At 41.6% G+C, this 27,023-nt stretch overlaps 1 protein-coding gene across 5 annotated transcripts; it reads left to right on the top strand.

Moving 5' to 3' along the window:
* The first annotated feature begins 143 nt into the window (after positions 1-143).
* On the top strand, positions 144-25,262 carry abca5 (ATP-binding cassette, sub-family A (ABC1), member 5). 5 transcript variants are annotated; one of them, XM_042396636.1, is made up of 39 exons: positions 144-457; positions 565-1,008; positions 1,779-1,948; positions 3,479-3,665; positions 3,785-3,958; positions 4,739-4,836; positions 5,005-5,231; positions 5,322-5,463; positions 5,925-6,113; positions 8,350-8,497; positions 8,790-8,967; positions 9,328-9,386; positions 10,380-10,666; positions 12,936-13,055; positions 13,137-13,275; positions 13,658-13,748; positions 13,923-14,062; positions 14,312-14,431; positions 14,520-14,721; positions 15,607-15,773; positions 16,074-16,201; positions 16,411-16,548; positions 16,629-16,742; positions 16,889-17,059; positions 17,386-17,499; positions 17,660-17,797; positions 19,043-19,111; positions 19,216-19,307; positions 19,826-19,949; positions 20,076-20,193; positions 20,298-20,389; positions 21,312-21,487; positions 22,189-22,264; positions 22,705-22,799; positions 23,172-23,291; positions 23,375-23,527; positions 23,747-23,826; positions 23,940-23,995; positions 25,090-25,262. In XM_042396636.1, exons 3-39 carry the CDS (start codon positions 1,826-1,828, stop codon positions 25,231-25,233), a joined length of 4,989 nt encoding a protein of 1,662 aa, XP_042252570.1. In that variant the 5' UTR covers positions 144-457; positions 565-1,008; positions 1,779-1,825; the 3' UTR covers positions 25,234-25,262. The 5 variants fall into 5 exon arrangements, with proteins under 5 accessions (XP_042252570.1, XP_042252568.1, XP_042252569.1 ...); XM_042396634.1 differs by having other exon boundaries at positions 144-1,008; XM_042396635.1 differs by having other exon boundaries at positions 144-694.
* Positions 25,263-27,023: the final 1,761 nt, after the last annotated feature.

Raw genomic sequence — 27,023 nt, forward strand, 5'->3', positions numbered from 1 at the left:
AAATGCAAATATTTACATATTCATAGATTCTGCGTTTTTAATGAGGGAGAAGGAGTCGATGTAATTTTAAGAATTTCTAATTAGGTACTAGTTTGTGGGAAAAAAAACCCATCAGACACAAATTATTATTCAAAGCAGCGTATTTTAATGTGTCTTAAAACATGTCTGGAGGGGATCTTTAAATTTAATTTTATAATTTAAGTTAAATCATCCAGAAAGTGGCGTGTGTTCAGTTTATGCTGCATATTGATATTCTCTGTTTGTAATAGGTCAATAAAAATTATTTAGAGACTCTCTGATTGGTGCAAACCGTTGTCATTAACACGTGGGCCAGATCTGATTGGTCGACGTCACATTTTTGTGGGACATGCATTTGACAGGAGGAAGTAGCGACGTTCTAGGAAACAAGGGAGCTCCTTTCTCGGGAGGTTACATGACATAAAATAACATCTGTAATGTAAGGCCGCTAATTCACAATTTGTGGAAAGATATGCCTTAATGTATTTCATACGTGAGTATGTTAAAGGAATGCTTTTTTCAATGCATGTGTGTTTTTTCCCTCAGAGATATCGGCTGTGTTGCTGCAGCTTGCTAGCTTGACTCGCGCTGGCGGTTAGCGTCTTATTTCAGGCGGTTACACTTTCCAGTCTCCCTTTTTTGTGTGTTAAATGGCTACATTTTTCTCTAATTTCCAGTAAGTGTCAGACTACGCTTTTCGCATTAAAACCAACAATTTTGTTAATCTTGCCAACATACCAGGTTCGCGTTATTACGGAGGCTAAGGTCAGCTAGCTGTTTGATAACTGGTTAAATGCTGATGTGACAGGTAGGTTTTTGTTTGTGGTACATTTGACTAAAAGCCGCTTTACGGTTATGGTGATAATGCAGCCAGGTGTCAACACTGCAGCCGGTGAAGCGCAGCCTCGCTCCGGTGTGAGCTGCTCTGAAGCAGCCGATGACTCACTGAGAAGATGAGAAAAACCAAACCATGCTGCCTCTCTAACTGAGGTAGTTTTAAATCATCATTTTCCACCTTTTTAGACATGCATGGAAACGAAAGACCTTATCAGTTAACTACAAGTGGTGGAAGAAGTATTCAGATCCTTTACTTAAGTTAAAATATCAATACAGCAGTGTAAAAATACTCCATTACAAGTGAAATCCTGCAGGAAAAATCCTCGTACAGTAAAAGTACACAAGTATTATGAGCTTGATGTAGTTAAAGTATTGCAGTAAAAGTAGTGGTTTGGTCCCTCTGACTGATATATTATTATATATGACATAATTAGATTATTAATAGTGAAGCATCAGTGTTAGAGCAGCATGTTACTGTTGTAGCTGCTGGAGGTGGAGCTTGTTTCAACTACTTTATACACAGTTAGCTAGTTTAGTTTATACTATATATTATGGCGTAATTTGTCACTCTGTCTATGATTCACGATCACATTTCTGTTGCTATTTCTATCAAAATGAGGGTAAAATTATTTTCTCAGTTAGTTGTTTGGTCTATGAAATGTCAGCAATGTCAGACATGTCAACAGTCCACGACCCAAAGATATTCAGTTTATTATCACAGAAGACTAAAGAAACCAGAAAATATTCACATCTAAGAAGCTGGAACCAGAGAATTTTAGTATTTTTTCTTTAAAAAACGACTCTAAACGATTAATCAATTATAAAAAATAGTTTTTCTGACAATCGATTAATAATCGCAGCTTTACTAAGTAATGTCCAGGTTGGAAGTGTCTTATTTCCTCTGGCTTGTCTTTGACCTGCAGCTGAGGCCAGCATAAGGGAGACGACTTCTCGTCCGTACATCATCCAGATGAGGCATGCTGGAAGTATGCAGCCCGTGTACAGAAGAGATGCTGGAGTCTGGCACCAAACAAGAAGTCTTCTTTACAAGAATCTGCTTATCAAATGGAGGACCAAGCAACAGAGTTTGCAGGTGATTAACATTCAGCAGTGAATCTGTTCGGGGTGCAAGATAGTTGTGCTGTGTTTGGGTTTATCTCTCGTGCCTCTCGTTCTTTTGCTGTGTTTGACAATTTGTCCTTTCTATTCCCCAAATTATCATGCAGCCGAGTCAATAATTAGTTTGAAATATGGAGCAATAACATACCTTGTGCACAGTGCAAGTGTGCAGTGTGCAACTTAATGTAGGTTATTCATAGATGATAGATGATGAGTTAAACATCTGCACACTCTGCTGGTTATATTTCAACAACTGACAACTGAATCAGTGTCTATTTATAAAGTTTTGTTTTGCTAGTGATGCACCATGACCGAGCACACGCTCACATGCATATTTCTTCTCAAGACCGTCATGGTCCACGATCTGTGTGTTTCTGTGTGAGAGAGCGTTCTCTGTGGTTGCTGCAGAGTTTCAGCTGCAGTGAATAAGTCTTCTAATGTGGTCGTGTTGTCACGCCTGTGTGCTGCGAGTCAGTAAACCTGAAGCTGCTCCGGTGCAACCAAAAAAAACGAACAACACCAAACCTTTTGTCCTTGGTGAAGTAATCTTTAATTCACATGCAGCGTAAAAAATTAGATTTTTTAGGGATTAAACAAACAAGATAGCTCGCACCGTGTCCCCCTTTTCCATTTCTTCTTTGTTGGACCATGCATTTTTTATTTGGCTTTAAGTTGCACCGATGCATTTTTAATGTCTCCATGTATCAACTTTTCGTCGGAAGGGTAGCTCTGGGGGACTTCCTGCAGCTTTCTTACCAGCAGTAAGGAAAGTTCAGGGTTTCCCTGAGCTGCAGTGTGAATAATACAGCTTGTTTACTTCATACCAGAGATGCCAACTGGTTGCTTAAGCCCAGGATAACCATTCCCCCCCATTTACCAGGAATCAAATGAATCCTTTTATTCAGTGTGCTGGAGGACCTGGAAAGAATACCATTTTAAGGAAAACCTCAAATCATTTGTTTGAGGGACAAAATATTTACTAAATTAGATTTTAGTTCAGCTAATCCAAATATCTGTAGGCGTGGATCTTGTCTTACAGTCCCTGATCAGGTTTTCCTGGTGCAACTGTGTCAAACACAAGTCCTGACATATTTCTTGCTCTGAAGCTGTTTTTAAAGACAGATCGGCTCTGAGATTAGCTCCTGACATGGCATTGGCTCCCAATTTATGGTTTCAATTTACCGTGCTGCTCAAGGTCAAGCTCAGTAACATGTTGTTTATGTTTTGGAGGGAAGGGAGAAAGAATGGTTGCTGTGGTTTGTCCTGAGGTTTGACAGTACTGAAATTTTATCAGTAGGAAGTAAAATAAGAGATGATTCATGATCTAGCCCCTCAGATAAGGCCACAAGCTTTGATTAGATACCAAAAGAGTCCAAACAGAATTAAGCGAGTGGAAAAAGATGAATGAAAAAGTAGCATAAATAGTTTTTATTAACTGTGTTTTGTGGGAATAACCTAGAGCAAGATTTGAGCTATGGTAGATCATGTGTGTTTGTGTGTACAGGAACTGATCTTACCTCTGCTGCTGCTGGGTCTGCTGATACTCATCAGCACCCTGAACCCTCACGTTTATTATGGAGGCATCAGCACCATGGAGCTGGAGCGGGACGACCACTTCTTCAAAGGCCTGGGATACACACCAATCACTAACATCACCAACCACATCATGGAGGAGGTGGCCCAAGAGATGCGTAAGTGCCTGAGAACATCTCGTACATTAAATTCACACCTACAGCACAAGACATCCCTGTTGTTGATCTGTGAGAAATGGTTATTTATAGCACTTTTATCCTCCTCCTCATGTTTTCAGACATGCAGGATCATCTGGAGATGTTTGCCAGCGAGGAGGACCTGGAGAACGCCAGCCTGTACGAGCCGTCCAGCTACGTCGGCGTTGTGTTCATGGACAGCTCTGCCACGTCTTATAGGCTGCGCTTCCCGTACAACCAGCTGCCCCTTCCCAGCGATTACACAGAATCCATCGGTGATTTTTTATTCTATTTCATTAACTGTGCCTCTTTTATGTATACTAATATTTTCTATATTTTTAAAGATTAAATTTGAAATGGTTTTGGGTTTTTTTTTTGCCACCAGCGAAACCACATGTGCTACATACTTCCTTTTTGAAAGTAGTTTAGTGCTAGATTGAAAATAGTCTGTAAAAACACAGTTAAGACATTTCACACACATTTAATGATGGATTCATGAATCACTGTTTCTACCAAATCAGGAAGTCCAGTTAGTCTTTGTTATTGTGGAAAAGAAAAAGGTTTATAATCGCTGAGACTGGAGCCGGCCTTCCGTATTGTCCTCAGTAAGCAGTCGACAAGAGCCTTTTTCACGTAGACCACCAGGATCTATAAATAAAGATAAAGCCTTCTGTGCACAATGCTATCAGGCTTTTGATAGAGAGGTTAGTAATCGCTCCTGACGAAGTAGGTACACAACCATGACAATGCTGGAGATGCTCCAAGACAAGTCTGTTAATGTTCTTAAGTAGCTAATCTAAAAAACTGGACTGGAAACTCGTTGTTCCTGTAAATTTGTGGAATCATATGATATCCCGGAGGTTGCATTTTATTCATGCTGATATTTCTTAAGAGGATCTTGTAAGGAATAAAGTCCAAATCAGTCTGAATCAGGTGTTAGTGAGTTTGGGTTAAGTTGTACCGTACTTTTATTTTAGATGTAAATGGATTCACCAACTAGAGCTGACATGTGAAGTGTTTCTCATCTTGTCGTCGTGCTGCTTGTTCTCTTCCAGCCAACTGCTTCGCCAGCTCGGTGAACTGCAGAGCGGCTAATTACTGGTACTCCGGCTTCATCCGCCTCCAGTCTCTGATCGATGCCGCCATCATCCAGGTGAGAAAAGCCAGAGATGTGAAGGATTTTCAACAGGGGTGAAGCCTACTTGACCCTAAAGAAGGGATGCACTGAGTGTGTTGTTCAGGATCACTTATTATATAACAAAGAAAATATATCTGTGACGCAGCTTAAAGTGTTGAAAAATGGTCCATCCGTTGCGTGCAGATGCAGACGAAGCGCTCGGTGTGGAGCGAGATGGACCTGAAGGTGGTGATGATGGGTCAGCCGGGCTCCGTGGAGGTGCAGAAATTCCCGCACGCCCTCATCTCCATCTACCTGGTTCTGGCTTTCACACCCTTCGTCACTTTCCTCATCGTCAACGTGGCAGCTGAGAAGGAACACCGCCTCAAAGACACCATGACCATGATGGGGCTCTACGACACCTCCTTCTGGTGAGGGGGGGGGAAGAAGGTTTCGTTTCTATGAAGATAACCTGTGAAATCCTGCTTTCTGTGTTTATATGATTGCGTTTTATGCAACAGGTTGTCGTGGGGCCTCCTGTATGCCGCTCTGGTGACCACCATGTCCATCCTGATGTCCATCATCGCTACGTACACGGCCCTGTTCCCTAACAGCGACTTCTTTGTCATCTTTTTCCTCATCTTCCTCTATGGAATATCATCTGTGAGTAGATCTGCTGCAGAGGGGAAATAAACATGTCTAGTCGTATCTATTCATGCAGATATTTCTGTCTCTGCAGACGAATATGATTTTGTTTGTGACGCTCAAAATGACTATTTTATCATTTCAACATCAACATGTATTTCCAGAAACAATATATCTGTTATTCTGGATAATCCTCAGACCTCACTGTGAACAGTTTTTTTTCATTTAAGCTGCTTTCTACTGAAGAAACATTTGTGTTCTCGTAAGGCGATTTTAAAAAGCAGGATAAGCTTTGTTTGTTCTACGCTGCATCATTCATAATTCCTGTGCCACATGGGAATACATTAGCTTTCCAGTGATTGCCATGGAAACAGCAAAATAAACCAGTAATATTTTAACACCATTGTTGAGTCAAAATCCTGATTTCTTTCCCTTCTTCCTGTCTTTCTTTCTGCCTTCTTTCCATCTTTGCTTCTCAGATCTTTTTCTCCTTCATGCTGACTCCGTTATTTAAGAAGCCCAAGTTTGCCAGCACGGTGGGCTCCATGCTGACGGTGGTGTTCGGCTGCCTGTCGCTGTTCACCGTGCTGATGAAGGACTTCCCGCAGCCACTGGTCTGGCTCCTCTGTCTGCTCTCCCCCAGCGCCTTCTCAATCGGGATTGCACAGGTGACAAATACACAAGCACCAAGTTCCACTAGTCCAATGCCGCATAATCTTTTTTTTTCATATTAACAAGGAATCAAATGACTACATGTACATCACAACAACAGTTATCTCATGACACTTTTCATGTAGAGCAGGTCAAGACCATAATCTTCAATTTACAGAGACCCAGCATTCCCCCCCATGAGCAAGCATATGGCGACAGCGGCAAGGAAAAACTCCCCCATTAACGGGAAGAAAGCTTGAGCAGAACCGGACTCTAGGTGGGCGGCCATCTGCCTGGACCGGTTGGGGGGGAGGGAAGGAGTGAGAGAGAAAGACGGAGAGAAAGAGAGAAGCCAAGTTAGTAACATGTATTAATGGGACTTGAATGTGTACAGATGGAGAGGGAGAGGAGGACCAGCATAACTAGGGGCTGGTCCAAGGCAAGCCTGAGCTGGCCCTAACTATAAGCTTTACCCAAAAGCAAAGTTTTAAGCCTACTATTAAAATGGAAGATGGTTCCCACAGGAGAGGAGCCTGATAGCTAAAGGTTCTACTTTAGGAAACTCTAGGAACCACCAGTAAACCTGTGTTCTGGGAGCGCAGTGTTCTAGTGGGATAATGGGGTACTATGAGCTCATAAAGTTATGATGGTGCCTGACCATTAAGGGCGTTGTAGATGAGGAGAAGGATTTTAAATTCTATTCTGGATTTTACAGGAAGCCAGTTCAGAGAAGCTAAAATGGGAGAAATATGATCTCTTTTCCTAGTTTTTGTCAGTACACATGCAGCTGCATTCTGGACCAACTGGAGAGTCTTTAGAGACTTGTTGGTGAAGCCTGATAATGAAGAATTGCAGTAATCCAGCCTAGAGGAAACACATGCATGGACTAGTTTTTCTGCATCTTTTTGAGACAGGATGTGTCTGATTTTTGCAATATTAAGTAAGTGAATAAAGGCAGTCCTTGAGATTTGTTTTATGTGTGAGTTAAAGGACATCTCCTGATCAAAGATAACTCCCAGATGCCTTATGGTGGAGCTGGAGGCCAGGGTGATGCCATCCAGAGTAGCTTTATCGTTAGATAAAGAGTTTCTAATGTGTTTAGGGCCAAACACGATAACTTAAGTTTTGTCTGAGTTTAGTGGTAGAAAATTGCAGGTTATCCAGGTCTTTATGTCCTTAAGGTATGCTTGGAGTTTAGTTAACTGATTGGCTTCATTGATTAAATATAATTGGGTATCATCTGCATAGCAACGTAAATTGGAACTGCGTGTCTAACTTTTGTGTGCATGGAGGATTCATCATTAACGTGTACAAACTGAGATCGATCTGGTAAATGGGATTTAAACCAGCTTAATGCACTTCCTTTAATGCTAATTAAATGTTCCGGTCTCTGTAAAAGGATGTGATGGTCAACGGTGTCTAACAAGACAAGCACAGAGAGAAATCCTCCAGGAGGCAGACGCGGTTTCTATGTGGTTTTAGGTGGATAACTGCTCTGATGGAAGTGAAGAGAAGTGCGTAGTTGTGCAGCTCTGCCTCCTGGCTGTCATGATTTTGGTTTAATAAACTCAGCCATATATTCCTAGATGTGAGAGCTGCATCATCTCTCCTAATCCACCGAACAGGTTTTCCCCAGAAAGTCGACAAAGCCCAAGTCATTTGCTGGGTCGTCATTCCTTTTTTATTTATTAATTTATAAAGACACTGCAATGAACATTTCTGTAAATGTGCCAGTTTTAGCCAGCTGGCTTTCAGCTGCAGTCCTTTAGCTAGATGTTGTGAAAACCAATGAAGTTAAAAATTCATGTCACTGTTTTGTTTTTTGTTTTTTTTTACGGCCCACTAGTGTACTCTTTTGGTTTCAGTCTCACTGCTTTCATACTAGTTTCCTGATGCAGCAGGCAGCTGTTTTCTGCTCTAATAAACTCACTGTACATCACCTGCCCAGCAGCAGACAGACAGAATTAGCCACCAGCTGGTGAAGAAACATCAAGCTGCTTTTTCCTTCACATGTATGTGAAGACCGGAGCTACAACTCCAGATTAATCCTAATGTTGCTCTCTGTCTATATGTGTGTAAATAAACAACTAACATGTTACATCAGCTTTACAAGGTGATGGGAAATAAATAACTGCAGGTTTAACAATAATAAGCTAAGATTGATCTATTAGGAGCCATGCAGTTACCAGATAATAACACAGAGAGTGGAGGTTTATAACCGCGGCTGTAAATGTGTGTTCATACATATTTCAGGTGGTTTACCTGGAGGCTCAGGGAGACGGTGCTGTGTTCTCCTCTCTGGCTAACGGCCCTCATCCTCTCTACGTGCCCCTGCTCATGCTGGTTGTGGACTGCATCCTCTACCTTCTGTTGGCTGTCTACCTGGACCAGGTGCTGCCAGGTATGTACACACACACACACGCAAACACACAGTATAGCTGAATATAATTGAAAGCTGCGATGATTTGTCAATTAATCAATTAGTCGGTTGATAGGAAATTAATTTGCAAGTATTTTTATTTGTTTTGAGTAATTTTATTGAGAAAAATGACAAAATAATCAATAGATTAGCTGATTTCTGCAGCAGTTTCCCTGTGGAATCACTTTAATTTTCACTTATTATTATTGTTATTATTATTATTGTTGTTGTTGTTGTTATGTCTAATGCCAATTCCATTTTGTCTGACTCGCAGGTGAGTTTGGAATGAGGAGGTCCTTGTTGTACTTCCTGAAGCCGTCCTATTGGTCCAAACGCAGAAAGCGCTACGTTGAAGTGAGCTCGGTGTACGACACGGAGGTGAACGGCACACCCGGCGGGGACGAGTCCGTCGAGCCCGTCTCACCCGAGTTCAGAGGGAAAGAGGCCATCCGGTAAAAGTCTGAACTTGCATCTGAGTGTCAGCTGGATGAAGAGTTCTGTTTTGTGTTGTTTGGGTCGCTACAGTTTGATCTAATGCAGCAGCATCGCTCAGGGTGTTCAATTCACATTTTAATGCAGTTTTAGCATAAATGATCTAAATTTAAAGTATGCATTCAGAGGATGAGCCCTTTGATTGAGGAAATCAGTGTCAGACTCGGTTAGAAACGCAGCCTAGATCTGATCCTGGTTTGCCGCCAAACACTGCTGTCTGATTGGTTGAGGAGAGCCAGCGGGACCAGGCTATAACCTGAGAGCTGCTTCTGTGTTTACACCTCTCTCATTTCAGTTTTTTATTTATCCATCTCTGGCAGCATCAACAACATCTGCAAAGTGTACAAAGAGAAGGACAACGTGGTGGAGGCTCTGAGAGGTGAGTCATTGAACACTTCAACTGGATCGGCTCATTTCAGGGTCAGAGGCGTCTCAGATATGTATTGTATAATGTGAACCTGCTGCTCTTCACAATGTGTCCAGCGACTGAAGTAGAGCTGAAAAAATAACACTTCACACAAGTTCTGCTTTAATAACATCAGTTCACATGTGCAGCTTTTAACATCTGTTGCTCCATTTATTCAGGCAAAAAAACATAATACAAATGTAATATAATCAGACTACAGCATGATAGTTATAAGAGAAAATAGACTGCTTATTGGGGTTTATTAAGCATCTAAATGGTTTCTATAGAAACCTATGGCAGGTGGTAATTTGCACATGCCTACATTAGCATGTCATTGCTGAAACAATATATTCTTCAGGCTGACTGTGTCTGTGTTCTAATGTTAATCTTCATTTTCTGAGTAACAGATAAATATTCTGTGTGAGGTATGGTGATACATAGAGCTGCAGCAACTATTTTGATGATCAATTCATCGTTTTGAGTCATCTGATTAGGAAAAAATGCTCAATTCTCTGGTTCCAGCTTCTTAAAAAACATCTTAATTAATCGGAAACTATTTTGTTAATTGTTTAATCTTTTTTTTTCAAGTAAAAATGCCAAGTATCTGATGGTTCCAGGTCCTCAAATGTAAAGATTTGCTTGTTTTTCCTTCTCATGTATTTAATATATTAACATGTTAGACTGTTAGTCAGTCAAAACGTTGCCATTTTCACTATTTTTTCAACATTTCATAGTCATTTGTTAAAGCTGTAGTACATTTTCGGTTGCATCTTGGGTTTTGGGAAACAGTGTTCAACATTTTTCACTATTTTCTGGCATTTTATATTATTATTTTATATTACAGATTAATCAATAATGGAAATAATTGTCAGTTGAAGCCCGAATGATCTGCACTGTAACGCTGTGATCCTCAGATTTGCTCTTCATGATGTTGTCCCTCATCTGTCTTTACCTCCCCTCTTCCAGGCTTGACGTTTGACATCTACGAGGGTCAGATCACGGCTCTGCTGGGACACAGCGGGGCGGGAAAATCCACTCTCATGAACATCCTGTGCGGCATCTGCCCGCCCACCAACGGCTCGGCTACCATCTACGGCTCCCCTGTGGCAGAGATTGCAGACGGGTCGGAAATGAAACAGCTGGTGGGAATTTGCCCCCAGTTCAACATCATCTTTGATGTGCTCACCGTGGAGGAGCACCTGAAGATATTTGCCGCCATCAAAGGGATCCCGCCGGCAGACATCGATGCTGAGGTAATGTGACGGCGGCGCTGCTCTAAACGCCTGCAAAAGAGCGTCTGGTGGGATTCGTCCGGGAGGATTTGTGTCTGATATGAAGTTTTTTTTTTCACTTTCACATAATGTTAGAAACATTCAGCGTGTTTACATGCACTTATGTAACCAGGTTACTCAGGGAAACCGGGTTATGTGGGTAATGGGGGAACGTGTTTACATGCACTTATGTAACCAGGTTACTCAGGGAAACCGGGTTATGTGGGTAATGGGGGAACGTGTTTACATGCACTTATGTAACCAGGGGCCTCATTTGTAACTGTTGCTATGCACAAAACAAGGATTGAAAGATATATACGTCACGTCATGCCTGTACCGAAGCTCTGACTCGTGCGTACGAGTGTTTGGGGGACAGGCGAGGGGGCGACGCAGATGGTGAGGTGGTGAATTGAAGCCCGATTGTATAATAATCCTCTCACACATTTAATTTCACTTAATATAAAAGTTATATCCATAGATCCACCTTATCATAAACTTTCAAGTCAGCAGTTTTACTAGTGCTTGTGTTTGTGGTGAACCCTTTCAATTTTAAAAAGATATAAGCCGACTGAAATCTTAACTTATTGCATCTGTGATTTATTATTGAACAATTAATTAAATATTGAGTGCAATGCGCCGTCTCACCATCACATCCCCAACCCCCAGAGCGCAGAGTAGACGGCCAGGCTGTGTGGTGTATAGTGATGCTGAGAGGTCAGGATGATGTCAGGATGATGTCAGGATGATGTCAGGATGGTGGCAGGATGGTGGCAGGATGCGGTCAGGATAGTGGTGGGATGATGTCAGGATGCGGTCAGGATAGTGGCGGCATGATGTCAGGAAGCGGTCAGAATGGTGGCAGGATGATGTCAGGATGCGGTCAGGATGGTGGCAGGATGCGGTCGGGATAGTGGCGGGATGATGTCAGGATGCGGTCAGGATGGTGGCAGGATGCGGTCAGGATAGTGGCGGGATGATGTCAGGATGCGGGCAGGATGCAGTCAGGATGCGGAAGATGGAGGGATTCTGTAAAGTCTGGCTCGTCTTTCCCCAATTTTCCGTGTGAATATACCGATTCCTTCTCACCTCAACTACTTTAACGAACTGATGAAACTATCAGTTGTAGAACTCCAAGATGACATCAGATAACTTTAAGAATTGCAGAACAGAGCGCTAACATATTTTAAATGTGCACGTGTGCAGCAATGCTCTTCTTGGCATCTTCCTCCATGTCTCTGTGTCATTGTTTCATTTGTTGCACCGACTGCATCAACAGCTGCTGCAGCTGTGAGCCTCTCAGACGCTGCTGTTCTCTGCAGGAACGACATGTATGACATCAGTATTGATGAGAGCTTTTTTATTGATCATTTAAGGTTAATTGTGGTAGCATAGGAGGTGGGATATGAGGTTCATCCATGTTTGCACATTTTCAAGTTGGATTTATAAAGGGAAAAATCCATGCATTCATGTGTTATTAGATTATCTCTTGGCCACGCTATTTTTGGCTTTTCGTTTGCACGTATACTTTCGGTTCGGATACTACACACGGTTTTATAAATGAGGCCCTTTGATACTGTAAATCTGCGTATACATGCAACAGATCAGTAACCAGATGTCTCTCCTACCGCCATCTTTATTTTGTAAGTGTGCCAACTGGTTTAAACTGCATTTGTGACAGAGCAGAGCTTTCTTTTTTTCACAGCATGAAAGTGTGTGCATTAAACAAATAGTCAGTGTTCACTGGTGGAAGCAGATTTGTTTAAACTTCTAGATGCTGCTTTGTGTTTAGTTTTGGTTTCAGTCGAACTTTCAGAGGATTTATTTATCATCCAGCTGCTCTGCTGTGCTTTCTCAGTTTGCAGTCGACTGTTATGCATCTGTGTAGTCATAAAAAACCAATTAGAAACCCGGTTACACATATACATGGCAGAGAAATAGCCGCTCCCCAAGAGAAATCTACCTGATCCTCTAACCCAATTATGGAAACCACGTTTCTCGTTGACTGATATCGGAGAAATGGATGTCAACTGGTTAATTACAAGTTCAAAGCAGTGAATACAACTTGGAAAACAGGAATTTTATATGATCAGATATAACAGAAGCTCATTCAACAACATAATCAAACATTAATTACATTATTTTACTCCAGTTTAAAGGCCTATTTTGTTAAGCGTTTTGAATAAAAGTATGTAAGTACTTGTTGAGCAGGCGTCTTCTTGAGTTATCAGTCTGATGTTTGACTCTCTGATAGGTTTCCAAAGTGCTGAAGGATCTGGACTTGGAGAAGATCATGACTGCTCAGGCCAAGAATCTGAGCGGAGGCCAGAAGAGGAAGCTGTCCGTGGGCATCGCCATTCTAGGAGATCCCAAGGTACCCGCAGCTTCTGACAGACCAGTTCTCATATAGTTTGTGTGGGTATACCGGGTCACATGTTGGTGGTTGTTGTGTTAGATCCTGCTCTTGGACGAGCCCACGGCAGGCATGGACCCCTGCTCCAGACATCAGGTCTGGTCGCTGCTGAAGAACCGCAGAGCCGGCAGGGTCACTGTGCTCAGCACACACTACATGGACGAAGCCGACATCCTCGCTGGTACCAACGCTTCCTCTTACATAACACGCACAGACCCACAGGCACCAAAACCATTAGACACATATCATCCCAGTTTGGAAACTAAGAGTCTCTCTCTTTTAATCCCTTTTTAAAAGTCAGAATTAATTAGACTTAAATTGTGTAAATAATTGATTAGAATTACATACAATGTTTGTAAGAGATGCAAGTTTCACTAAAGTCCTCATCTTTTAAATTCTGCTGTTTGCTGCATGTCAGCATCTGAGGAAAGTTAGACTTTTAACTACTCATAGTTGCACTATGAAGACTTGGGTTTATTTTTAGCTGCAGTTACAGAATCTGTGCTGGATCTGTTGTTCCGGTTAAAGACAGATAAAGTTGTATTTTATCTCCTTATCTCCAGATCGCAAAGCTGTGATTTCTCAAGGACAGCTGAAATGTGTCGGCTCTTCCTTGTATCTCAAGATCAAGTGTGGTGTCGGATATCATCTCAGGCCAGTAGATTCTGCTTTTCTGCTGCATTTTATTGCTGCAACCTTCGTGGCCCCCTAGTGGATGTTTTTTATAGATATAGATAGTCTGATGTATGATAGCTGCCTGCATCCTTACAACCTGTGCCTTAACCACATAAAGCTCTTAATTTAACTAGATGTTTTCCTCCCTCACAGAATGTCTATCAATGAGGAATGTGAAGCTGAGCAGATCACGTCATTGGTTGAGAGGCACGTTCCCAAAGCGAAGTTGGCTCGGCAACACGAGGCAGAGTTGACCTTCACTCTGCCCTTTGAGAGCATGGACACTTTTTCAGGTCAGATCACAGAGAATATTTCCCATCTCAGTTTGTTTTATTGTTCCACACAGACAACTGCCCAGAAAAAAAAAGATTCATTTGCATAGTTTCCTCTGATTTCCGTCCTTGTTACCGTCTGTATCGTCCCCACATAGTGAAGCAAACCCAGACAAATGCTAAAATAATTACTGCAAGTCAATTCTGACTCAGCTTTGGCTGCAACAGCAGTGGAACAGCAGCAGGTAATGACTAATTTTCCTTTCCTAGGCTTGTTCTCTGAGCTCGACTGTCAACCTAATCTGGGAATTATCAACTATGGGGTTTCCATGACGACACTGGAGGATGTTTTTCTCCGTTTGGAGGCAGAAGCTGAAGTGGACCAAGCTGGTGAGAGCAGCAATTAATGCTAATTGTTACATTTCTTTCATTGCATTCGTCTAAACGAGTATTTTCTGTGTTCGTCTCATGTCTGCAGACTACAGCGTGTTCAATCGGGAGCAGACGGAGGATGAATCCGACAACTTCTCTCAGGACGACACGGACCAGCGGCTGCTGACGTTCTCGGACAGCAAGTCAGATGTGGTGTCGGGTCACGCTCTGTGGCGACAGCAGTTCAGCGCCGTGGCCTGGCTGCACATGCTCAACATGCGCAGGGAGAGGAAGGCCTTCATTTATACGTGAGTGTTCAGAGGAAAAAAAAAAAAAAAAAAAGAGGCAGTCCCCGCTACGGTTCATCCTCTACACCATTGTAGGAGTCAGCTCAAGGACAGATGACACAGTTGTTGTCAGCCTGCTTCATAGAAATGAGTCATCACATCGGCCTGATGATGTCTTTCTCAGATTGAACATTCCCAAAAACCAAAGTTAGGTCATTGATTCCTGGAAAACAGTATTTCCATCTCCCCAAAGTACTGTTAGAGGACAAGACGTAGAGATTGTAGAGAGCAAGAGTACCTTGCATTGATAAGAAACTAGCTTTGATTTGAACAGTGAGACTTTATGAACTGTCTTCAGAAAGAGGCACATAAAGAAAGCATTAAACTTTGTTGAAGCAGTTGTAGACACTGTACAGTCCATCACACCATCAGTAATAATTATACAAATGTCCAAATAAAAATACAATCATCTTGTATTTTTGGAGAGAAAGCATGTTGTTTAGCTGGCCCTTTCTCTAAAGATTGTGAACCCAAACTAGACAGCTTTATACCTCTCCAGAAGCAAAGCTAAAACCAGTCTGGTCCCTAAACGGACACTAACAGAGACCTCATGGTCAATCAATAACTTCAAACATGGACATCCTTCGACTTTAGCTCGTCTAGGTACCTCATGATCCACACAGTCTCTGAAACAGTAGGCTTAAGACAAAGATATCTCTAGCTAACCCCAGAGGTCAGCAAGCAGCCTTCAGATAGAAACAGTTTCAAGAGTTCAACTAGTCTAGGAGCAGGATTTCTTCACCGACATGTTTTCTTTCACAGTATAAAAGTCTTGCTGTGTTTTTATTGTGTTCACGGTTTTGTGTTTTTGATCTGATCTGAACATCCCGTCACCTTCTCTCGCAGTCTGGCCTTGTTCCTGGTGTTTGTCGCCGCCGTGCTCGTCCTGTCTCTGGCAACGGGAAACATCCAGATTCACTCGCCGGACCGTCAGTTCCTGCCCATTTACCTCCTCAAAAGGAACCAGGCACCCCGGAGATACACCACCAGCCTCCTGGTCCAGAACTCGTCAGGTGAGTCCACGGGAGATTTTCTTAAGTGTACGATTTCATGACCAGAGGAAACAAGCTGATATTTTTGCATCCGGATGTTGGCAGCAAAACAGAAACGTAGACGTTGTATTAAATGATGTTGCAGGTTGTTCTCTCGGCGAGACCTCAGATTACCTCTCCGTCAGGAAGTGCTGCATGCTGTAAATATTGTGACTGCTGCACAACTTGTAAATTACAACAAAGTGTCCCACGGGTGAAACTCTAACCCTCCTCCTCTTCCTCGATGATTTATCCTCTGAATGTTCTCCTTTCTCCCGACAGGCTCTGATATTTCCGACTTCATCCACAACCTGGAGTCTCAGGACATCAAGGTGGAAATGATGAAACAGGGCGACTACATGGCCGCAGCTCCTCACAGCGCTGCCATCAACGTAACAGGATCCAGCAAGGTCATTTTTCATATCGGGACAGATTGAATTTGTACTTTTTTTGATATTGGGTATTTTGATGATGAGCATCAGATGTGGGCATCACCTCCACCTACTGTTGCAGATGAAGAGCTCTTTGTTTGAGGGCTGCTGAGTCCTCTTAACTGAGAGCTTTTTTTTTTTTTTTTAATTTCAATGGAGTGGAGTTCACCTTTCTGTCTCGTTAACAGGGTTTCAGATACAGCGTTGCGTTCAACAGCACCACGGTCCACTCCTTACCTATGGCTGTCAACATACTAAGCAACGCTCTTCTAAGAGGTCTGAACGGTTCCGGACACATCCGAACGTGGACCAAACCCTTTGATTATGTGAGTATTTGTTTCCTTCTTCCCTGTTTCCTTCCTGCCATTTAAAGATATTAAACGTTTCCACGGTGATAATCCTTCAGCAAATCCCGGACGCCACGTCGTACGCGCTGGTCTACATAGAGGCCATCATACTGGGGATGCTGGCAGCTGGGATGCCGGCCTATTTCGCCATGGACCACACCCGGGACAGAGAGGTAATCACTTTCTCCCACTGATTATGATTTAAGCGATTATTTCATCTGTCAAGCAAGGCATTGTGATAATAGATGTCAGATACATTAACTTACCGTATATGTTGACTTGTATTTTTGCTTGTTTTTTGTCGTAATTCTCTCTTCAGATCAAGTGTCGCTCTACGCTGCGTATCTCTGGTCTGGTGCCGTCAGCGTACTGGTGCGGTCAGGCGGCAGTGGACATCCCCTTTTACTACCTCATCCTGTCCTGTATGAACATCATCCTCTTCTCTTTCCACACTGGAAACCTGCTCAACTCCAGTAACCTCACTGCTGTGGTCCGTACCGCTGCTTTATTATATTTAATGCTTTACAAACACATACACACAAACGTAGATAGAACTGAAATAAGACGAAGAATATAGCCGTTCCTTCCTCTCCTTGTATGCATACATAATGAAGGGTGAGAAGTAGATGTCCTGAATGTTTCCATACTTGATGTGACCACCGTTCCACCTTTTTTCACATATTTAGATTTAACTTTTAAGGCAACAGATATGGGGCAAAACACCCAAATTAGCCTTAAAAAAACATGGTAATATCAAATACATAATACTTAATGTATTGTAAACCTTTTGTAAGACGTCTCCTCTTCCTCTCTTAGGTGCTGTGTACTGTTGGTTTCGGTCCAGCTATGATCCTCTTCACTTACGTGTTCTCTTTCGGCTTCGCTCGAGTCCAGAGCAACAGGGATTTCTTCTCTGTCATCTCCATGATGGTGAGACAGGACGCTATGATCACGATATCTAAAAGAAAATACATTTTTTAAACTGTAATTATATGTATCTAATGTCATACGTGCGCGCACATGTGATCCTGAAAGAGCTCCAGCTGCTCGTTATCAGAGCCACGTTAAATGGTTTTGACTCATATCTCAGGTGTGCGTGGTGTCGGCGTCGGTGGTCCAGCTGTCGTTTGTGAACGACAACCCCGGACTGACCAGAAACCTGCACAACGCCTTGTGTTTCTTCAACCCTCTGTACCCTCTCATGGGCTGCCTCAACTGCATCACCAAGGTAGGAGCTCAACCGGGGGTTACCTTTTTGTACACTGTACGCCTGATTTAACCCGATTTTTAACCCCAGATTTCTGCCAGATCAGTTGTTATTTCTAGGGCTGTAGTCAACCAAAGACAATCTTGGTTGACTGAAATCGTACATTATCTTCTACTAACCGATCAGTCGCGGGGCGGTTGGATGTAACGGGACAGAGTGCACAGTGAACTCTGCAGTCACACATTTCTCCGCGTCGGTTAGGCTAACCCATTGTTGCTAACTTTGGAGCTAACCCCCTTCACTTCTCCAGCACTTGGGGAAACAACAGACTTGACTTTTTAGCATTTATAAACTGTTACACTGGAGTCTGTACTGTACATTTACTGCTAGACTGACAACTTACCGCTAACCTTTTCCTCTTCTCCGCTCGCATCCACCGTCACTTTCCTGCCGCTCATTCGTTCCCGCTCGCTAAGCAAACGTACTACGCAATGACGTATTCCTACTCTACCAATAGTTTCCCAGGCAACGACACGGAGGTACCGGAGCAGCGCTGCACAGAGACTCCCAAACACTACTGATTTCCGAATGAATGGATATTTGGCGTTGTTTTTGACATTAAAAAAATGTTTTGGCCTGTTGGGAGTTCTTGTTGTTATAATTATAGGAGAAACACTGATTCAGTAAACGTTCAGTAAACGTTGAGTACAGTTAGACCCAGCAGTCTCCATTAGGTCGGGCGAGTTCAAAGTTGTGAAAACAACGGGGGTGTTTTGAATACCCCCGTTTTCACAGGTGATGTGTTAGTCTGTCCCTCCCGCCGCAGGAAATAATGGATTACTCCTGGAAAGCTATTGATGTCGCACTTTTCTCCTAATGAAAGTAACACGGAGATTATTCGACCAATGAGAATTTGGTCGGACGAGAGCATATGACCAACTAATCGACCAGTCTAGAGACTACAGCCCTAGATATTTCACATGCAGTTTGAGGTCACTACACTTGATTTGGCTCTCAGGCAATCAGTTCTATTTCTGGCTTGTGAGATATTTTGGTCGGCTGTCCACGCTCCGATTCCCACAATTCAGCATAGAGTTACCTTGATGTGCTTTTTGCAAGTAAACAATAACAAACATGTGGCAGATGAGGGAGCCTGTTGTGTGGACAGAATTTAAATGTTTCAGGATGTTTTCTTTGGACTCTTCAGGTAAATTTTGGAAGACAAGAAACAGGAATAACCTCACTTATATTTGTTCTTTGCTCCAGGCGACGTTTCTCCCGTCTCTGTATGAGGAGAACTTCTTGTGGAAGAACCTGCTCATTGCAGTCGTAGCTGTATGTATCTGATTTAAAATAAAGTGTCTAAAACATTGAAACTTACAGAATATAGAGACCTGTGTGTGTTCAGTTATAATATACATGTGTGTTTCTGTGCTCAGCCTTATCTCCAGTGCATCGTGCTGCTCTTCCTGCTCCGCTGGCTGGAGATCCGTTACGGAGGGAGGACGATGAAAAACGATCAGTTCTGCAGGTGATGATCAGATTACTGGAATTTAGTCTTTGAACATTGAGGTTTATTGGTTGTGTTTCACATGAACAGTGCAGCTTTTTAGTCTGAATTGAGAAAGTTCATGTGATAATGATGGAAGAGGCAACACGTTAAGTTTTCCTATTTAGCATTTATAAGCAGAATATGAACAGTTAAGTGGTTTATAAGACACTATAATGTATTTATAAGCAGATATAAGTGTTTATTAATGTTTTTTTCAACAACTGTAACTCCATAAGTGTTTGCTGCTGCATAAACAGATAATAAATGGAAAATATAGTAAAACACAGTTGTAAAAATATAAAATATGTCTTCATAGGAGACGTTATAATTGCTGACAAACGCTTAAAATGTCCTCATATCAGCTTATAACTACATTATAGTGTGTTATAAATGTTTATCAAACATTTATACTGCTTATAAATGTGAAATAAGGGGACTTAAAGTCAAATGTTACAGATGGGAGCCAACCTCGATGTTTTCTTTTTAAACCTTCACAGGATCTCATCCAAGTCGAAGCCTAAAGTGGAGAGGAACCCAGAGGAAGGACTGAACGAGGATGAGGATGTACAGATGGAGAAGGCCAGAGTGAAGGAGGCTCTCAGCTGCCAGTCCTGTGAGGAGGTCAGTGATGTTTCAGCGGAGGACTCAGTCTGTGATCCACATATGAGGCGATTTATGACTGAAAACTATTTTATGGAGTACTTGGTTATGTTTTTTTATCTTCTTCATGTTTTTCTGTCCTTTTAGAAGCCGATGGTGGTCGTGAGTAACCTGAGGAAACAGTACAAAGGCAGAAGAGAAGGTTTTTCTCTCAACAAGACGAGGAAAGTGGCCACAAAGAACATCTCTTTCTGTGTTCGTAAAGGTACCTTTTTGTTTTTTGTCAAGTAATGCTCATTAAATGACGTAAATATGTTTGAACTGAGAACTCAATAGTTTTTAGTAAAAACTCAGCTGTTGTGTCTTCAGGTGAGGTTCTCGGACTGTTGGGGCCCAACGGAGCAGGAAAGAGCACCATCATGCACATGCTGTCAGGTGACACTGACCCCACTGCAGGACAGGTACAGTATGGATCAGAACGAAGCTGTGAAATATTGATCCTCAATCAGCACTTTCACTCATTTAACTTTGAGGATGAATTTATCTTCAGCTAAAAAGTATTTATTTAAGTGTATTTTATTACTTATTACAGTGTCATGGCAGAAGTTATTACACTGATATTTCAGGTTTTACTAGCAGAGAGAATCAACTGAAAGATGAATGATTCTGCTTTGAACTGATGTAATAGAGAAACCAGATGACATATATATCCTATATATTTATATATACAGATTAATTGGTATTTCATTACTGATTAATCTGCCAGTTATTTTCTCGATTAATAACTGAATCGTGAAATATAAAATGTGAGAAAATAGTGAAAAATGTTGTTATAAAATGTTATAATTTCCGTCTTCAGATGTCTTGTTTTGGTCCAAAACCTTCAGATATTCAATTCACTGTCATATATGACGAAGAAAAACAGCAAATTGTCATATTTGAGAATCTGGAACCAGAAAATATTTGGTGTTTTTGCTTAAAAAATTACTAAAATGATTATTTGATCATCAAAATAGTTGACGATTTTTTACGTCGATTGACTAATCGTTGCAGCTTTATATTTAGGATTGTTCTCTCACTACTTATTTATGATTTTTCCTTCACTTTAAGGCTGCAACTAACATTTTTTTGCATTTTAATTGTCTGAAACAATACAATGCAAACCTAGTTTTTGTCATTTTTTATTAGAAAAAACACTTGATGAAAGATTAATTGATCATCAGATTAGTTGCCAGTTAATCTTCTGTTTTTGATTGTTAACTGTAAAAGTCAAAGTTCAACCTAATATCCATACATTGTAGAAATAACCAGTAACATTGATGAATGGGGAACATAACTTTGTCATCACTGTAGTTGACTGATCAGCTGTTTTTCTCTGTCCAGGTGCTGATGGGAGATTACAGCACAGAGTTTCGATCGACAGACAACCCGCTGGAGCACGTTGGCTACTGTCCGCAGGTGAACCCTCTGTGGCCCCGGATCACTCTGCAGGAACACCTGGAGATCTACGCCGCCATCAAGGGCCTGAGAGGACAGGACGTACCGGGTATCATCAAACGGTACGTCTGAGTCACACACCGTTCACCCGTCAGATGAGCCAGGAGCTTTTTCACATATATGAAGTAAAATACGACATCCAGTGGAGGTAAAATATTCAGCGTGTGATTGGATGAAAGCAGGAACGTGAACAGACGACCATGTTTTTCCTTGAAAGTTGTTAAATTCACAGTATTTTATTGTTTACACACAGTCAGCACAAAGAGCAAAGCTTTGTTGTTGTTGTTGTAGGTGTCATGTGACAAATTATTATATTATTTTTAGGGTTGAACAATTAATCAAAATGTTATCGAAATCGCAATATGGCCTGATGTAATATTTGTTGAAGGTGAAATGTGTTAAAATAGCTTTTAAAATGAAATATTGTCTCTTCTACAGACTTAAGAAAACATCTTTGTTTGTTACAGATTCCTGCAAAAATCACATCAGAGTCATTTTAATGTTTTTCAATGAAAATGAGAATAATGATGTAGAAATTACTATGATAATAATTAACTAATAATTCCCTCTAATATCACAAATCATATCACAATTGCAATGTCAGTCAAAATAATCGTCCTAATTATGTTTATACTGTATATTCTAAAAGTTTTACCTTCATCCAACCTCTTTAAAATATAACAGGATATCTTTCCTTTTGTAATGATTATTTATCAGAGTAAAATGCTTCATGTAACAGCTGCTGACATGTTTTTATCGTCAGTGTGGTGAACGCTCTGGAGCTGAAGGATCATCTGAACAAACAAGCAAAGAGTCTGTCAGCAGGACTGAAGAGGAAGGTGAGAACACGTTTACTCTTTTTTTAAATTGTATGTAAACCTTTTATTCACTCACACATCTGATGTATACTCTCTGTCTGTATACGTCAACTGGCCCTTAAGTTTCCCCTCCTGACAGTAACATTTTGGTTTATAACTCTCCAATTCGAAGTGTATTTCACATTTAACAGATGTGAGAGCTTCTGTATTAAAACAGAACCCCAATTTACCAAATATCCTGATATATCCGCCCACTAACAACGGCTTCATTAGAATACAGTCCAGGAAAATATGATGTAAAGGAAATTTAAACTGTCCACATGTCTACATGGAGTCTTTATTCAAGTTTTTTCCAACGAAAACGCATTTAAATCTTCTTTTGTCTCTTGTTCCTTGATTCTTTCTACCTTGTTATATGTTTTATATGGTTTGACGTCACTGTTGTTGTTGTTTCTTTACAGTTGTGTTTTGCGTTGAGTATGATCGGGAATCCTCAGATTGTTCTACTGGATGAGCCGTCGTCGGGGATGGACCCCAAATCTAAACAACGCATGTGGTGAGATTAAACACCTTTTATAGTTTTAGATTCTAATGTGTTTTAATGTGTGAATTAAACTGTTAAGCTCAAACAAAAGGTCCTTCATCTTTTAGTCTTTTCACTTTTCAACAATTGTTAAGATAAAATGTCGTTATAGTTCTGAAATGGATAATAAACTCTACTTCATCAGCTCTTTCTAAAGCAGTTAAAACACAATAAGATTAAAAAAAATCAAATAATTACAAATAAATCACAACATAATCCACGACCTCACTGACTTTTTGATTAATAATATTAATATTAACATTATTTCTGACAGGTTCTTTCTGTTAAAGTTCGTTTTTTGTCCTTTTATCAAAACTCTCTGTGACGTCGCTGTCTCCTCTTCAGGAGAGCCATACGCGCCGCCTTCAAGAACCGTCAGCGGGGCGCCGTCCTCACCACGCACTACATGGAGGAGGCCGAGGCCGTGTGCGACCGCGTCGCTATCATGGTGTCCGGCCAGCTGAGGTTTGCGCTCGCAGCTGTGCTTTTATTCTGAAAGAACAGACGTCTGTTAATACCGTTAATCATCCGTCTGTTTCCTCCGTCAGATGTATCGGATCCATCCAGCATTTAAAAGGGAAATACGGTCGAGGTTACAGTTTGGAGGTGAAGCTCAGGGAGGAGTTGACGGGGCTCCAGCAGGTGGCGCTGCTGCATAAAGAGATCCTCCGAATCTTCCCTCACGCCGCCAGACAGGAGAGGTGAGACACGACCCGACGGTATCGTCTGCTCTGTGTCGTTTAGAGGACGAAGATCACACCACCTGACTCCTGTATAAGCATTCGGGCTGTCAACCAGTTAAAAAAAAACAACTAATTAATCAAACAGTTTGCTGTGATTAATTGCGATGAATCATTTTTGTAACGTGTAATTCCTCGTTCATTATTCATTGCATCTTATTCTGTTCACTTTCTGTGCAGTTTTGCTACTCTGATGGTTTATAAGATTCCCATGGAGGATGTCAAATCACTGGCCAAGTCTTTCTCCCAGTTAGAGAGTGGTGAGTCACACCTGATCTCACACACACACACACACTTATACACATCTGGAACATATTTACTGAGTCATTCAATAAATTCTTCTTGCAATTTATCTTCTTTTGTTTATTTGCAGCCAAGCAAACCTTCAACTTTGAGGAGTACAACTTCTCCCAGTCGACGTTAGAGCAGGTATGACGGTTAGAAGACACTCCACACGTTCAAACAGATGTTATTCTGATTATAATTAAGTACAGTTAACAAGTACTAAAGTAAAATGTAGTGTTGAAACTATCAAGTGAATGAAAAGTCAGTTAATCATTTCTAAGCAAAGACGCTAAACTTCAGTATGAAAGTGATCCAGTGCAAACAGGATCTGCTAATCGCTGAGTCAGCATACTTCTTAATGCCACCAGTTTGCCAAAATGTAAACAAATATAAGCGAAAAGAAAACCCAACATGTAGCCCACAGCTGACTCACTGAATCCATGGCAACATTATACTTCCTGTTATATATATATATATATATATATCTCCTCCAAATCATTGTGGGAACTGTAGTTCCAACACTTAGATTATCCTTTAAAAACAAAGACAAGGAACAAAGAATAATAATATGATGATCAGTATTTTTTATGGATGTTTATGAACCAAGGAGCATGTGTTGGGTTTGTATCGAGCAATTTTCTTTATCGCTATTGACAAAGTGTCTTATCGCTGGTACGTGAGGCCTTGTGATTGAAATTTGATATTTTTGTCTGAATGTCCTTTTGGTTTTTAACACAAAGGACAAATATGTGTATATGAATAAACAGAGGAGAGTGTCAGTAATAAGTGACGCCTGTTAACATCTGTTGATGATGGAGCGCAAACAGCCAATCATTGAACAGAACCATCGACATGTGACACAAAAACAGAAACAGCGCAGAGTGAGAAGATGAGTAGCAGACGGCAAGAATATCGTTGATAAAGTGAAGACGGATAAAATAAAAAATAAATAAATAATAAAAAGTAAAGTGGTTAAATTCAACATTTTTTTTTCTTCCTGGACTTTATTAAAAATAGATCATTTAAAAATGATCAATAATTACCAGCTTTAATTATCACTATTTTAAATTAACCAGTCAGACTGAAATGATTAATTGATTAATTGGAAAATCAATCTGCAGAATGAACGATATTGTTTATATGTATTGTCATTGTTTATTTGAACTTTATTTCTTTTTTTTTTCTCAAATAATATTAACGTCCGTCATCTCCTCCTCCTCTGCGTCTTCGTCCTCCAGGTGTTCATGGAGTTTGCGAAGGAGCAGGAGAACGAGGAGGACGAGCTGGGTTCCCTCAGCACGACGTTCCAGTGGCAGCGGCTGCGTCAGGACGGCGGCGCCGTTTCAGTCAACCACACGGACAGCATCGTGCACCAGCTTTAAACTCCCACTTGAGAGGGGAGCAGGCCTTTGTAGGGGGGGGGGGGGGGGGGCGGGCGGGACTTTACCTGGACTTAACCAATCCCCCTCTCCCGCCTGCCTGCTGGACCTCGGCGCCTGAGGGGTTCACGCCAAGCACTCGCCCCCCTGCTCCACGCAAACGACGCCCGCCACCTTTAAATGAACGGGACAGACCCGGAGGGGGGGGGGGGGGGGCCCTCCACATACACTGGGGCTCTGTGTGTGTGTGTGTGTGTGTGTGTGTGTGTGTGTGTGTCCGGGCTCAGGGGGGGCTGTTTACGTCCCCTCTCTGTGGCTCTGAGGCGTGCATGCGTGACCCTCGTCCACTGGTGCTCCGTGTTTTTCTGAATCGCACTGACCGAGGGGGCCTGCAGTCTTTTTGTTTTTTGTTTTTCCTCTCGACACACACTGACGCGACACCTTCTCCTCTTTCTAACGGTGTTTTTTTTTTTTTTTTTTAATCTTCACAGGGAGTCAGAAAATGGACAAAAAAAAAATCTATATAATATATAATATTTATGCTTTGTAAACCTTTCTGTCTGTCCTCCTCTGTGAGAGGCGTTACTGTAAGCGTGTTTGCTCGTCTCTCCAGATGTTGTGTTTGTGGAAGTGTGTTTTTTTTTGGTTTTTTTTTAAACACTACCAGAACTGGGATCCATCCACGATCGTACCAAAGCAGCACATCTCTGAACCACACACACACACCTCCTCACACATCGACACTGACAAGTACTTTTTTTTTTTTTTTTTTTAAAGTGTCAGTAGCATGTGCATAAATAGTTTGCATAATAGTTCTATTATTGATGTGGCTCAATGGAATAAGGTCATAACGCCTACTTTACTAACACTGGAGAAGAGAGATGCTACACAAGATGCTACAAGCCTCCTACTTACTTTTTATTTTCTGCGAGGTTGAAGAAGAAGAAGAAGAAGAGTCCCCTTCTCCTCGTTTTACACCAGCACACGCATGCACATCTTCTAACATCCAGACCCCACGTTTAAAACTCTTCCATGGACTGAGTGTTTTTCAGCATGCACGCTAACGAGGAGGCTTTGTTTTATTTTGAAATGTGGCGCACGGATGTTCAGGAAGAGAGTTTTTGGTTTTTTTTCCAGATCTTTTTCCCCTGTGGCCTTCCTCTCTACAGGTTAAGCTTTTGAACTAGAGCCCATAGCTTTGGGAATGTAGTGTAGAATATGCACACCAGTACATGTAGCACACCGCCCTCGTCACACGTCATTAGCCGAAGGATGAGGAGGAGGAGGGAGGATGAGGAGGGAGGAGGAGGCGACAACCTCAAAACGCAAGGAAAGAGGTGTTTAAAAGCTTGAGGTTGCGTTCAGCGTTCTCTCAGCTGTTGATTTTTTTTTTTTTGATATTTTTCTGAATGTACCTCCAGTGAGAGGAGGGCTCGTAAACGGCTCCTGTCGTCACTTTTTTTTCACTTTGGTGCCACTTTTACACGCAAACCGTGTCTCTGTTAACACTATCTAGCCTGTTTGGTTTTTTTTTGGTGTGTGTGTGTGTTGTTTGTTTGTTTTTGTGGTGTTGTGTAAAATGTGTGTAGCTGCATAATCTAGTATTTGTACAAGCAGGTATGTCGCTGGTGCAGATACCCGTCAGCGAATCGATAAATTGTAATTTTTTTCATGACATTCAGGTGAGAAGACGACCTGGTTAAAGGGAATTTTAAGACACTTTGTTGAACAGACTTGAGGAAAAAAAAAAAGTGATTTGTCGGGTTTTTTTATATTGTTGCTGATGATAAATA

Source organism: Thunnus maccoyii, chromosome 20 (assembly GCF_910596095.1).
Source record: "Thunnus maccoyii chromosome 20, fThuMac1.1, whole genome shotgun sequence".
Lineage (NCBI taxonomy): Eukaryota > Metazoa > Chordata > Actinopteri > Scombriformes > Scombridae > Thunnus > Thunnus maccoyii.

What these genes read in the sequence shown, in the direction of transcription:
- abca5 (XM_042396632.1), top strand. An exon ending in CCATTCTAGGAGATCCCAAG is followed by an intron (nt 13,056 to 13,136) that starts GTACCCGCAGCT and finishes TTGTTGTGTTAG; the next exon opens with ATCCTGCTCTTGGACGAGCC. An exon ending in ATGGTGTCCGGCCAGCTGAG is followed by an intron (nt 23,292 to 23,374) that starts GTTTGCGCTCGC and finishes TTCCTCCGTCAG; the next exon opens with ATGTATCGGATCCATCCAGC.